The following is a 15,325-nucleotide window of genomic DNA, read 5'->3' as shown; positions in this document are numbered from 1 at the left end:
AAATTAGCTGGGCATGGTGGTGCACAACTATAGTCTCAGCTACTCAGAAGGCGGAGGTGGGAGGATCACCTGAACCTGAGAAGTCAAGGATGTAGTAAGCTGTGATCTCGTCACTGCACTCCAGCTTGGGCAACAGGAGTGAGACCCTGTCTCAAGAATAAATAAATAAATAAATAAAATAACAAAAACAAAAGGCCTGACCAGGCTGAGTGGTTCACGCCTGTAATCCCAGCACTTTGGGAGACCACGGCAGGCAGATCACTTGAGGCCAGGAGTTTAAGACCAGCCTGGCCAACATGGCAAAACCTCTCTACTAAAAATACAAAAACTAGCCGAGCATGGTGGTGCACACCTGCAATCCCAGCTATTCAGGCAGGAGAATCACTTGAAGCTAGGAGGCAGAGGTTGCAGTGAGCAGAGATCACGCAGGCCACTGCACTCCAGCCTGGTCGACAGAATAAGACTCCGGCTCAAAAAAAAAAGGGGGTGTCTCAGCAATATGGCACCATTTAGCAAGTGAGCAATCAATTCTACACATTTCATCCATTCACTAAACTACACGAATCCATAATAATGCTGACTCTGAATTCAACAATGGCCTTATAAGGCAGGGAAGATTTTAGTATGCTAGAAAAAACTTCACACACATTGGCTAAATGCAATTTAATGGAAAAGCCCAGGGTTACTAAAAAAATTCAATTGTCAATAATAATTTGAATTCTGGATAGCCAATATTTTATACTGATAGAACTATTAATTATTTATTGAGCAACTCTAAAGCATGCCAGTTACTTTACTTTTTTAATAAAGTAACATTACTTCATCATGATGAACATCATCATCTGCTTCACCATCATAAATCTTTTCATAGTTCTGAACTTGAAGTTTCTGTCTGCAGGTTCTGCCTGCTAGCTCTAGACTTGAATTTTAATTACTGAAGTTTTACCCAACATCAAGAGGCCCAAAGATAAGTGGAAAATCTATCAGATACCCCAATATTTCAATAAACCTGTCATTTTTTGTAAGCAGATTTTTAAAAATTCAGGTAGCAAATCAAATGTATTCATCCTTATCTCAATATTGCTGTCACATGGATTTATAATATCTACTTTCCTATTTCTTCTTCCTCGTTTCCACTTCCTCCAAAACCCACTACAGTCTACCTTCTGTCCTTACCACTTCACACAAGCTGTTTCTTGGTCAGGTCTCTTCATCTGATTGTCAAATATGACAGTATTTCTTCAGTACTTGATTTGTCACCTAACTTGGCTGACCACTTCCACCTTCTTGAAACTCTTCCTCCAGTGACCACCATGACCTCAACTTCTGGTTCCTCTTTGCCTCTCTGTTTAGTCATCTACTCAGCAAAAATTTTACTGAATACCTGTGGTAAGTTTTGTAGTAAATGTATGCAGTAATATTAATAAGGCTACATCTGTTGAGTGCTTACCAAGTGTCAGGCAATGTTTGTACATTTTAAATAGAACTTTTTTAAAATATATTTATTTATTTATTTTAAATGACAAGAAATATGCACTTAAAGTTTGTACTTTTGCTCCATTTCTGGACCCTATAAAGTTGTTTAATTATTTTGAGAACTGACATTTATGTTTTATTTTTTTCCTATCAATATTAATGCTCTGCAGAAGGGAAAGAATATCCCCTCTTCACACTGACTACTATTTTGACTATGATTCATACACACACACACACACACACACACACCCTTACACCATATCATATGCCTCCCACCATGTAGCACAGAATAAAGAAGCAACAACTGATCAGCTTCAAGTCCTAGTCTAGGGTGATGAATCTATTTCTACGAATAGTGACTTCTATTTCTTCAGAGCACAGTCTACACACGAAGAAATAATCAAAGACATCTATTTTGGACTAGAATGGCCACAAAATTCCTCATGATCAAAACATATAAAAGTGCTGCCTACTTTTTTAACATCCTTTAAAATCAAGTAAAGAAAATACAGAAAGATTAAAATGATTAAAAGCCTATGATAGCCTAGAGCTTTCGTTTTATGATGCAAATATGAGGATCAGGAGGCAAGCCGAAGTGCACAAACAGGATGGGAGTTGTATTGGAGAACTCCTGCATAGATCCCAGACCCCCAAATATGACTACATCAGTAAGTGAACTAAAACACCAAATCTTCCAAGGGAGATGGTAGTAAATTTTGTCTATCTGAACCTTGCCTCTGAATGGAGGAGGAAATAAAAGTTCCTCTGCAAATTTCACAATTAGGGCAGTGAAGAATGTTTGGCACCCAGATGATTTAGTGGTTACCAGGGGCTCATTCTCCTCAAAGACATGTTTTGGTCCCACCACCAGGTAAGCCACTTAGACCAAGAGAGGTACAAGCCAAGGATGGCTCTGATGTGACTCTGATCTGGAACTCACACTGTCTTTGTGGGAAAATAAAGAAAGAAAGAAGGCAGAGAAAAGAAAGGAAAGAAGGAAAAGTGAAGGAAGGGAAAGGAGAAGTAAAGGAAGACAACAGATAGGAGGAACAGAGAGAGAAAGGGGGGGGTTAGTCTAAAGGGTTTGCTATTTGAAAATGTTTCTGGAAACTTCCCAAAGCATCTGAAGTCCTCTTTGTGAAAATACTCCTTTTCCTTAGGCCTCAAAGTTCTTTCAAACATAAAATTCCAATGAGCACTCTCACATTCCAAAGCAGAGACTTAAGAAACAACTCAACATAAATGAGAGAAAGCTAAAAGAAGAAACAGCAATTCAGTCCCTCAAACAATGAAGATATTTACCAGATCCAAAATATTGTAAAGGTATATATAAATTTTTCAACAAAATAAAGTAAGGGAAACGAGGCTAAGGAACCAGAAACTGTGAAAAATGACATAACTGCCTTTTTTAAAATTAGTTAAAATTAACCTCCATTTATTCTCATGCATATACATAAAAAAGCAACCTCCAGAGATATACTATATAAACATTTAGATAAAAATATAAGTTATGCATTTAAACAACATATTAGAAACAGCTAAAGAGAGAATTAGAGATCTGGAAAAACTATCTATCATAGAAGAGAACAGACAAAAATTAATAAAAATGGAATAAGAGTTATTAAAGGAAAGGAAGAGTGGCTGCTGCTCTCCCATAGTTGGCTATTTTTTTATTTGAGGCAGTCGGCATGTATGGGGAGGAAAGATTGTTCTTCCTAACCTCAGGTCCCAACTGTCTCATGTTGTTATTTTTGTGTTCCTTTCTCAAAAAAAAAAAAAAAAAAAAAAGCCAGTAGGCCGTGGTTATTAAAAAGGAAAAGAAGAAGTTTTAACATGACTAGTTGTTATTCCAGGGGGAGAAAACAGAGAAAATGGGGTGGAAGGCAATATTTGAAGAGATTCATGATAAATGAGAACTGCTCATAACTGATGGAGAAAAAGTATTTATTCCTTCAACATATATTTTTTATTGTCTACCATACACCGGAGAGTGTTCCAAGAAATAGCAAAGAGCAAAATAAAAGCTAAAGTTAACCATTGCTGCCATGAGGAGCTTATAGTCTAGTGAAGAGAATACTGACAATAAACAAGATAAATAAATAAAATGCACCACATGTTAAACACTGATAAGTGCTAAGGATTAAATTAAGGTAGAGAGGGGCGGTAGAAGGGTCAGGGATTGCCATCTTAGATAGTGTGCTCTGGGGAAACCTCAGAAATTGAGCTGCTGGCAACGTGATCTGAAGGAAGTGAGGAAACACTCAGATAAACAGATGTAAAGTGTTCTAGGCAGAAGAAGAACAATTGCAAAATCTGTAAGCATGCCTGTCAATTTTTAAGAAAATCATGGAAACCAGAGAGCAAAGGACAGAGTGATAGAAGATAAACTCTGACAGATAATGGGAGTTCAATACAACCCATAGGCCCATATAAAAACATTGGCTTTTACCCTGAATGGAATTGGAGGTGTTTGAGCAGAGTGACATAATCTACTTATGGTTTAACAGAACAACTCTAGCTATTGTATGGAGATTAGCTGGAAAAGAGACATAGGAGAGATGCAAAGAAACCATTTAGGCGGCTTCTACAGTAATTTATTCAAGAGATAAAAGTGGTAGTAGGGTGGTAGTTGGAGGGATGGTAAGAAATGGCATGATCTAGGATGTCCTGATGGAATGGCTATGGAGCATGAAAGGAAGACACTCAAGGATAATCCAAAGTTTTGGTTTGAGCAAAAGGAAGGATGGAGTTACCAATTACTGTGATGGTCAATACTTGGAGATAATTGGGTTTGGGGAAGTACAAAGAGCTCAAATTTGGACCCAAAGTTTGAACCACCTATTATTATGTTGAAATACATAAAATGAGAAATATTCAACTATTCTGACCTATAAAAATGAAAACTACATGTGTTTCAAATTAGCAGATATTCAGGAGAAAATGTTGACAATGCAATTGTTTGTTCACAGGGGAGGTACAGGAGGGAGATGCATATTTGAGAGTCACCAATGTACAGATGGCATTTAACATTAGAGAGTAAAAGTTGATAGGGGAAAAAAAAAGAGGCCAAGAACTGATTCCTGCGATATTCCAACCTTCAGAATGAGGGGAAAAAATAAGAAGATGCCAAAGACTGACTGGGAAAGTGAAAGATCTTGGATGCCAAAGGGGTAAATGTTTAAAGGACAGAGTGATTGACTGTGTCAAATGTGCTCATAGCTCAAGATGAGGACTGAGAATTAACTATTGGATATAATAATATAGGGGTCATTGGTGACCTTAGTAAGAGGGCTTATAGATGACTGGCACAGAGAGGAGCCTGATTAGAATGGGCTCCAGAGAGGATGGGAGGAAGGAAATCGGGGAATGTAAGTATTGCTGACTAACTCAAGAGTTTTCATATATAAGGAGAAAGTTGGTGCAGAAACTGGAGGAGTTTAAGTCAAGTCGAGAGTTTTTGTTTAACACAGAAGAGGTTTCCTCTCAAATTATACATTGAAGATATTGATTCAGTAGTTAAAATTTGATGAGATTGCTAAAATTTGATGATCCAGGACAGAGACTGAATTACTAAAGTAATGTTATTGAGAAGGCAAGATGAGATTAAATCAACTGCACAAGTGGAGGGGGTGGCCTTTGCTAGGACCATGAACAATTTATCTAAGGGAACAGGAAAGAAGACAGAATATGTAGTCTCGATGCAACTATACGGGCAGATGTGATTATGGGAATTTTGAAAAATATCTTTGGATTGCTTCAATTCTCTCAGTGAAAAGAAAGCAAGGTGATCATTTAAAAGTGAAAATACGAGATTAAGTATTGGAGGCTTGAGAAGAAAAGAGAAAGCAAGCAATATTCATCTGGAAGAGTGAGAGAATGAATGGACTGGAGCAATGTAGTAAGATCACTTGGCAGCATTTGGAACCGACTGAAGGTTAGTGATCATGATTATAAAGCGAGACTAGTCAAAGAGATTGAGTGTTTTTCTCCAGACACATTCAGCTATACAAGTAAGGACACCAAGCAGGCAGATAGATTTAACCAGCAAAGCAGTAGACAGGAAAGAAAGGTGAAGATATAACTATGACAATGATTATCAAGACTGTCCATGGAATTTAAGTTCCCAGTAAAGAAGGAAGTGAGAACCCGATGATATCAGTTTCCATTAAAAGACGGTAGGATAAAAGGATTTTTCCAGAGAGAATGAAAAATGGATAGATTTGGATATTTTTTAAAACTGAGTTAGAAAGTTAGAAGGTGGTGCTGTGAGAATAAAATGTTGAAATTGTGATCGTAAAGGGATTGCAACTTGGGGTAACAACGAAATCAAGGGTATGAGTCAATGAGGTAGGAGGGAGAACAAAATTTTGAACTAAGAGGCTAGGACTTCAGGGGGAAAAATCCATGAAAACATTAAAATTACCACAAAGTATATCAGAGGTAGATCGGCTGGGAATAATAATGAATCAGGTGCTAATGTCTTCAAAAACTGTGGGAGAATGACAGAGATATTTGCTACACATATATCTGATGAATAACTGCTATACAATATTGTGAACCTGAATTTTCTAAAAGTAAAAAAATAGAAGACAGGAGCATTTCAAATAAAAAGATATAAGAATAGCAAATAAGCATATGAAAAAATTGTTCACTTTATTGGTAATCAGAAATGCAAAATGAAATAGCATTTTACTACAATAGGTTGAAAAAGATTTAAGAATGTGGCAATAAGAAATGCTTGCAAAGATGTAGTGAAATGGAAACATACTCTGCTCATAGGAATGTAAGCAGGGAAAGCCATTTTGAAAAAAGAATGGGGGAAGGGGTATTACCTGTTAATTTGAAAGGCATACACAGTACCAATTGGTGATCTACTCCTACTTTCCTCATAAAAGTATGAGGAAAGAGTCTTTGATTTAAAGCCAGCTATGTCTGTGCATTTGATTCCTACATCCAACACAACCTGCATATTTGATTTTGAAAAATTTGCTTTACCAGAGAAGTGAGGACGGTTAAAGCAAACCAAAAAAATACAAAGAATGAATAAGATCTACTATTTGATAACTTAAAGAGTGTAACTGGTGTGTTTGTAACTCAAAGGATAAATGCTTGAGGAGATGGATACCCCATTCTCTATACTGTGCTTATTTCACACTGCATTTCTGTATCAAAACATCTTATGTACCCCATAAATATATACATCTACTATATACCCACACAAATTTTTTAAATTTTTTTTAAGAAAAATTTGCTTTACCACTGAGCCTCAGGTGTTGTGAAGATTGAAAAAGATCGTTTTTTAAAATACTCAGGGCTGGCAGGGGACAGTGGTTCATGCCTGTAATCCCAACATTTTGGGAGGCCGAGGCAGGCGGATCACCTGAGGTCAGGAGTTCGAGACCAGCCTGGCCAACATGGTGAAACCCCATCTCTACTAAAAATACAAAAATTAGCTGGGCGTGGTGGCAGGTACCTGTAATCCCAGCTACTAGGGAGGCTGAGGCGGGAAAATCACTTGAACCTGGGAGGCGGAGGTTGCAGTAAGTGGAGATCGTGCCATTGCACTCCAGCCTGGGGGACAAGAGGGAGACTTAGTCTCAAAAAAATAAAAATAAAAAAAATAACTCAGGGCTGGGCGCGGTGGCTTATTCCTGTAACCCCAGCACTTTAGGAGGCCAAAGCAGGTGGATCACTTGAGGTCAGGAGTTTGAGACCAGACTGGTCAACATGGTGAAACCTCGACTGTACTAAAATACAAAAATTAGCTAGGCGTGGTGGCAAGTGCCTGTACTGCCAGCTACTCGGGAGGCTGAGGCAGCAGAATGGCTTGAACCCAGGAGGCGGAGGTTGCAGTGAGCTGAGATCGCGCCACTGCACTCCAACCTAGGCGACAGAGCAAGACTCCATTTCAAAAAAAAAAAAACTCAGGTCGGATGCAGTGGCTCACACCTGTAATCCCAGCACTTTGAGAGGCCGACGAGGGAGGATCGCTTGAGCCCAAGAGTTTGAGACCAGCCTGGGCAACATGGCAAAACCCTGTCTCTACTAAAAATACGAAAAAAATAGCCAGTATGGTGGCTTAGGTCTGTAGTCCCAGCTACTCAGGAGGCTGAGGTGGGAGGATCACCGAAGCCTGAGAGGCCAAGACTGCAGTGAACTGAGATTGCACCACTGCACTCCAGCCTGGGCAACAGAGCGAGATTCCATCTTAAAAAAAAAAAAAAAAAAAAAATTCAAGAATCATGGAAATATAAGTGTTCAATTTAAAAATTAATTTTATAACGGCCGGGCTCAGTGACTCACGCCTGCAATCCCAGCACTTTGGGAGGCCGAGGTAGGTGGATCACGAGATCAGGAGATCGAGACCATCCTGGCTAACACTGTGAAACCCCATCTCCACTAAAAATACAAAAAAAATTAGTCGGGCGCAGTGGCGGGAGCCTGTAGTCCTAGCTACTAGGGAGGCTGAGGCAGGAGAATGACGTGAACCCGGGAGACGGAGCTTGCAATGAACAGAGATCGCGACTGCGCTCCAGCCTGGGTGACAGAGAGAGACTCTGTCTCAAAAAAAAAAAGAAAAGAAAAGAAAAAATTAATTTTATTAATATCGTTTTAAATTTTATTAATGATTAATAATTTTCTAACATTTTTAACTTTCAGGATGAAATTATCACAAACGTTTCACTTCTTTTTTTTTTTTTTTTTTTTTTTTTGAGACAGGATCTCACTCTGTTGCCCAGGCTGGAGCGCAGTGGCGCCACCACAGTTCACTCCAGCTTTGACCTCCCAGGCTCCATCAATCCTGTCATCTCAGCCTCCCAAGTAGCTGGGACCACAGGTACGCACCACCACGCCTGGCTAATTTTTGAATTTTTTAATTTTTCATAGGGACTGAGTCTCACCATGTTGCCCAGAGTGGTCTTGAACTCCTGGGCTCAAGCGATCAGCCTTCCTCGGCCTCCCAAAGTGCTGAGATTGCAAGCGTGAGCCACCACTTTCAGCTTCACTTAGTATTTTAAAAGCAATTTTCCCAAGTAGAAATCTGCATTTTCTGAATACTTCTAAAATGAAATAATTTAGTAGCATTAAAGGAATTGTATGTTGCATTTGGATGGGTCGGTGAGATCTTTCTAAGCCGTCTTTTCTCTAGAATCCCTGAAATCGCAAGAAAACATGACTTCTACAGGCGAGCCATCTTTGAAATTCTATTACAGTTGTACCATTTTTTCTGAATAAGTTATACTGATCATTCTATCCCCTAGGGGCCTGTATGAGTACTTCCCCAGCGTGACCGACCAACCACAGCCACGGATACTGGACAGCCAGGATACCTCCGCCTCTAGCGCGAGTCCTCCAGGGGGCGGAGCATTGCGTGACATTTTGCGACTTCGGTTCCGCTGCCGTCATTTACAACATAATTGGCTTTGCAGTGAGCATCCGGGTCTGCGTCAGGAAGACCCAAGATTCCAACGCGCTAGGCTGAGCCCGGCGGCCGGCGAGGCACCACCAGCAGCCCGGACTGCGGTCCCCCGGGAGGCGCCCCTGGAGCTCCGAGGACTCTACTCAACCCGCCTCGCCTACCCCTGACATCTGTTACCTCAAAGAGGACTTCACCGCCCGCGCTCCCCACGTCCTCGGCTAGGCCCAGGAGCGCCGTCCACAGCGCCGTCGAGGTGATGGGCAGCCGGCCCCGCAGCCCCAGAGCTCGCCCTGCGCCCTGGTGGGGACAGCGGCCAGGAGGACCCTGCCCTGCCAAGCGCCTCCGATTGGAGGAGTCCGCGGGCCCCGAACCCCGCGTGGCGCCCAGCCTGGAAGACCCGGGGACCCCGGCCGTGGGCGCGCTCACTTCCGTAGTGGTCCTGGCCGCGGGCTGTGCCCTGCGTGTGCCCCTGGACGACGTTGACCTGGTGCTAGAGCCCGCACCAACGTCGATCCTGCGAGTGTCTCTCGGTGGACACACCCTCATCCTGATCCCCGAGGTCCTCCTGAGCTCCGTCGACGAACGCTCAGGAGCACAGGGCGACTCGTCTGCCGGCCTGGAAGCGAACGTTTTCCTGGGCGCTCTCAGGGAGGACGTCGTCGTCGAGCTGGAATTCTGTGCATCTGTCCCAGAGATCGCCGCCCAGGAAGAGGCCTACGAGGAGGAGGCGGACCCCGAGTTCCTGGAGCTCCGGATGGACTCCCCAACCGGCTCAGCCGCTGGGCTCTACCCCTCCGCTAGAAGTATGTTCAGCCCCTACCAGGAGGGCCCCATGCCAGAACCCTGTGCTCTGGCCCCCAACCCCAGTTTGGAGAGCGTACGCCCCGTCTTCGACCCGGAATTCCACCTTCTGGAGCCTGTCCCCAGCTCACCTCTCCAACCTCTACCTCCCTCTCCGCGCGTGGGGAGTCCAGGTCCCCACGCTCGCCCGCCGCTACCAGAACGCCCTCAGTGCAAGGCCCGGAGACGCCTGTTCCAGGCATAAACCCCCACCCCCACGTACACACAACAATCCTGGCCGCTCTACTGGCGGCCCTCTGGGATTGCGGGAATCTTTCACATTATCCAACAACCTGGAAATTGGGCACCCCGTGTTCGAACAATTGCTTTTTCGCTGTACACTACCGATAGTAGGAGACGAAGACGTTAGCAAGAAAAGGCATATTCTAGACCTCATCTTTAAATAGAAAATCTGCCCAGGGATACCAGAAAATGTGTCCAGATTTCTGGGCTTCTTTACAAGGTCATATTCAGATCCTTTCATTCTCCCTCGTTTTGCATCAGTTCTTTCTCTCAAATTCCAGTCTTTCTCCAGCATCGTACTGCCACTCCCGTTTCTCCCCAAACCAAGAAACCACTAGATCTCTTAAACGTTTTTAGTTACCTTGTTATTTTTTTCCCATGAATTTTGGAAGACTTAGCCATGGTTTTTCTAAGGGTTTTTCCAACTGTTCTCCCAGGAAACTGCCAAACAGTATGCTTACTATACAATACTGTATGTTGCTTCTTCCTAGGAACCCCTTATCCTGCTGAAGTTCTCTTCCAGTCTTAAAAGTTGTGTTGAATTTTATCAGATGTTTTCAGCATGCATTGTGTTATATATTTTTTGTTTTAATTTGTTAATCTGGTGATTTCACCCAATGGCAAGTGTTTGCATTCCTGCTATTCCACATTATTTTATACCTTTTAAAATCTACCCTGAGTTTTTTCTCATGTAAACCAAACTTCTAACTTTTAAAATGTTAATTTATTACTGTATTTGTCTCATATTTGTATATAGGAGATAAAATATTACTGGTGAAGCTGATGTCAATGAGCTGATTTTATTTAAAAACATCAGTAACTATTCAGATCTACCACTATGCCTTACCAATTATTTCCTGCCTTTTTATTCTTACATTCCACTCCCTCATTCTAGCTTCAGTTTTCTTTTTGTTGAAGAATATCCTTTAATATTTCTTTCCACTGTGTCTTACGTGTGATAAGCTATCTTGCTTCTGTAAGTCTGACCATGTTTTTGTGTGATAAACTTTCTGAGAACTATATGTCTGTAAATGTTTTAATTACACCTTCATTCTTAATTTTAAAATGATATTTAACTACAGTACTTTAAAGATATTAGCCCGTTGTTTTGACATTTTTTGTTGTTGCAGGATGTCTTCTGTCAATGAAGTTGTTATTCCTTTTATATTACAACAAGTTGTAATTTGGCTGTTCGTGTGTGTGTGTGTGTGTGTGTGTTTTCTTTTTTTAAGACAGGATTCACTCTGTCGCCCAAGCGGCGGTGCAGTGGTGCAATCACGGCTCACTGCAGCCTCAACATCCCAGGCTCAAGTGTATTTTTTGTAGGGACAGGGTTTCACCAGGTTGCCCAGGCTAGTCTGGAACTCCTGGGCTCAAGTGATCCACCCACCTTAACCTCCCAAAGTGCTGGGATTACAGGTGTGATCCACCACATCTGGCCAATTTTAGTATATTTTTTAAATGTTGATTTGCTTTTGATGTTCTACAGTTTACTATAATGTGTCTAGAGGTAGACTATATTTTCATTTAGATTGATAGAATTTAGTTAACTATCAATATTGGAAATTATTTCTTGCCTGAAATACCACAAAATCTTAAGTTTCATCTCTTGGAATATCGCCTATTTCCCCATGAAATCCATGGGAGGCTGAGGTGGCTGGATCACCTGAGGTGAGGAGTTCAAGACCAGCCTGGCTAACATGGCAAAACCCTGTCTCTACCAAAAATACAAAAATTAGCCAGGTGTGGTGGCATGCACCTGTAATCCCAGCTACTCAGGAGGCTGAGGCAGGAGAATCTCTTGAACTCAGGAGGCAAAGGTTGCAGTGAGCTGAGATTGTGCCACTGTACTCCAGCTGGGCAACCGAGCAGGACCCTGTCCCAAAAAAAGAAAAAAAGAAAGAAATCCAATCAGATATATATAATGGCACAGCTCAATCAATCTCCCCTGGCTCATAACATCTAAATATCTTAATATATATGTGTGTGTGTGTGTACACCTTATCAAATCCAACTTCCTGTATTTTTTTTTTTTTTTTTTTGAGATGAAGTCTCACTTTGTTGCCCAGGCTGGAGTACAGTGGCCTGACCTTGGCTCACTGCAACCTCTGCCTCCCAGGTTCAAATGTTTCTCCTGCCTCAGCCTTCCAAGTAGCTGGGATTACAGGTGCTCACCACCACGCCCGGCTATTTTTTGCATTTTTGGTAGAGACAGGGTTTCACCATGTTGGCCAGGCTGGTCTTGAACTCGTGATCTCAAGTGATCCGCATGCCTCGGCCTCCAAAAGTGCTGAGATTACAGGTGTAAGCCACCACGCCTGGCTATTTTTTGCATTTTCGGTAGAGACAGGGTTTCACCATGTTGGCCAGGCTGGTCTTGAACTCCTGACCTCAAGTGATCAGCCTGCCTCAGCCTCCAAAAGTGCTGACATTACAGGTGTAAGCCACCACACCCGGCCCCAACTTCCTTTATTCTTTAATCCAATTAACTACTCTGGTTGACTGCTTCCAATATTCTGTTTGTTTTGGTTTGGTTTTTGTTATTCTGTTTATACTTCTATAAGAAAGTTTTCATTTCAAAGAATTTTTTTTTCAGGATTTTTTTTCAAGATTGTTGCTTCAAAACTTTCCCACTTGGTATCATAAGCTTCTAGTTTGTTCATGGAAGGCATTCCATCATTTATGTTTTGAAAATTTTTTAACTTTAATAACTAAATTGATTCAATTTCCCCACAGGTAAAATCTCTCATTATTTGTTTTTAATCACATTGGATTGCCTCGTGCTTAGTAATTTTCATTAGTGGGCACATTCTGGGTGGGAATTCATCTTCTGAATCCCAAATTTATAATTTTTATAGTTTCCACTCCTAGTCTTCCCAGGACCACGATTCAGAATTAGGGCTTTGGAACTCTTGTAACTTGTCTTTCTGGAAAGTCACAGGTCTAATCAATTACGCAGAGGCTCATTCCAGGTTTCAATTTGTCTTTCCTTGATCAACTGCAGGCACAACCATGAAACAGTGGTTAGTGCCTCTACAACCTTTGAATATTGGCAGTGAGCCAAATTTTAGCCCCCTCAAAGGAGCAGAAATCCCAGTTGCCATTATATAGTTTAGTCCCAGTACCATGAGTCATCAAAATATCAGCTGCTCAATCAGACATAGTGTTTCCTACTCCATTTCTGATCTCTGGAGCCTTGTATCTTTCTTTTGAAAGTAGATGTCTGTAGGTAACATGGTTTAATATTTCCTAGCAATGCTCTCTGCCTTCAGTAGATAGAACTCCCCTGTACTACCATCTTGCCCACAATTGCCACTACAACTCAATTATCTCTCTGTCCTCTCCCTATAACAAAGCAGTTAATCAGTCACAAGACCCAGTCTCATTATCTAGTCATTCTGAAGAGGGATGGTGGCCCTGTTTCCAAAACTGTATCTTCTATTGCAAGAGACTGATACCCTGCTCTAGAAGTAACAAAGGACATCCATCTTCAGCAATACACAAACTAAACAGTCCCCAAAATCCTCTAAACAACACTCTTGAAAGTGATGGAGAAAATTATTTTAATATTTTTAAAGTCAAAGCACAGCTTACAAAATGTAAGAGAAATTCTCCAAAGCCAAAAATGATGACAAATCGTGAATCCAGAGAGGTAGAATCCAGTGAGTGCTAAAGCAAAAGTTTCCTTGAGAGTACGTAACAATCCATGGTTACCTAGAGTTTTGGTTTTAATGGTCCATTTATGGGGAAAAGAAAATGTAGCGGTCACACTGCCCTGAAAAAAGTCCCAGTCTTCCAAAACATGATACCTTTAGTGGGTAAGATAATAAACAAAAGAGAAAAAAAAACTCAATACAAAAGGAGATGGAACTAAGATGCATTTATCAGTCTTGGCTCCAAGTAGAATAAAACACAATCTGCTTTAGGGGGAAAAGCTGAGAGTTTAGTTTAAGATGTTCCCTAATAGATGATGAGCCTGGCAAAAAATTAAACAAACTCTCTCCTCACATTCTCTGAAAAGAATATACCCTATACTCAGGGTTAAGAATCTTCTTGGAGATATCATAAAGGGATTCTAAGCTAAATCAAAGAACACAGATGGAGAAAGGTAGGAGGTAGTAAGAAATGCCATGTATTGAGAATTTTATTATTTCAATCTGGGGTATGGGGAATGAACAGATTCCCACCACGAACTAGTGTAAAAGGCATGAGTACATTAATCTTTATCATCCTATGGCAGATACAGGTGCCAAGGCTTTCAGTGCCCTAGAGAGGAAAAAACAAGGATATTTCTAAGAACATACATAGTTCTGGGCATAGCATAGTACCCTCATTAAGGAAGCATAACAATTTTCACAAATGATAAATAAAAATAAAAACACATTTAAGATTATTAGAATAAGTCTACAAAATGCCAAAGTCAAAGAGATTTTTTAATATGCAAAAAGAGAAGGCCACTACAATGACAAAGCAGTTAGATAACAGGCTTCTCAGCAGCAAAAAATGAATCCAGAAGACAGTGGAATAATAGTAGCAATGTATTGGTGGGAAACAAATGTTTTGACTTGGAATTTTTCAATTAATGCCATATTTTAAAAATAAGCAAAAAAAAAATTATTTCACCTATATGTGAAATTCTAAAAAGTCAGACTCTCAGAGGTAAAGAGTATAATGGGCTTTACCAGAGGTGGGAGGGGTGTGGGGGGATTGGGGCCATGTTGGTCAGAGGGTACAAAGTTTCAGTCAGACAGGAGGAAAAAGTTTCAGAGATCTATCTTACAGCATGATGACTAGAGTAAACAATTATGTGTTACATATTTCAAAATTCCTGAAAGAGACTTTAAATGTTCTCACCAGAAAAAAAGGGGGGTATGTGAATGATGGGTATGTTGATTAGCTTGATTTAATCATTCCACAATCTATACACATATTAAAGCACCACATTTTACCCCATCATTATTACAATTGTTATTTTTCCATTAAGAACTTAAAATTGTGTGTGTGTGTGTACACATTTAGTTTTATTGTAACAAAGCAACTTGTACACTTTTAATGTTTAAAACTGGGCATCATCTTTCCTAAAGATCCAGTGAAACAAAAAGAAAATTTAAAAATAAACAGGAACAAAATTACAATAGAGAATGTCAATTCCAAATAAGATCCTACAGGTTCTGCTGATTCTCCCATTGAGTGGCAGGGCTCAAGTCATCATTAGGAGATAATTTATTTTAAAAGTGTCATCTTAAACTGCAAGGATGTCTGTCAAATACCACAAGGCATTTAATAATCAAACTACCAAAGATCAAGGGTAAAGAAAGAATCCTGGCCAGGTGCAGTGACTCATAT

General features: G+C 40.8%; 1 protein-coding gene across 1 annotated transcript; it reads left to right on the top strand.

Moving 5' to 3' along the window:
* The first annotated feature begins 8,857 nt into the window (after positions 1-8,857).
* Positions 8,858-10,758, top strand: LOC102143474 (proline-rich protein 23B). Its single transcript, XM_005545912.4, has one exon. The coding sequence runs from the start codon at positions 9,153-9,155 to the stop codon at positions 9,939-9,941; it is 789 nt and encodes a 262-aa protein (XP_005545969.3). The 5' UTR covers positions 8,858-9,152; the 3' UTR covers positions 9,942-10,758.
* The last annotated feature ends 4,567 nt before the right edge of the window (positions 10,759-15,325 follow it).

Source organism: Macaca fascicularis, chromosome 2 (genome assembly GCF_037993035.2).
Source record: "Macaca fascicularis isolate 582-1 chromosome 2, T2T-MFA8v1.1".
NCBI lineage: Eukaryota > Metazoa > Chordata > Mammalia > Primates > Cercopithecidae > Macaca > Macaca fascicularis.
The sequence above is the reverse complement of the archived record's forward strand: the minus strand, read 5'-3'. Positions and strand labels throughout refer to the sequence as shown.

What these genes read in the sequence shown, in the direction of transcription:
- LOC102143474 (XM_005545912.4), top strand. Translation starts at nt 9,153, where the DNA reads ATGGGCAGCCGGCCCCGCAGCCCCAGAGCTCGCCCTGCGCCCTGGTGG.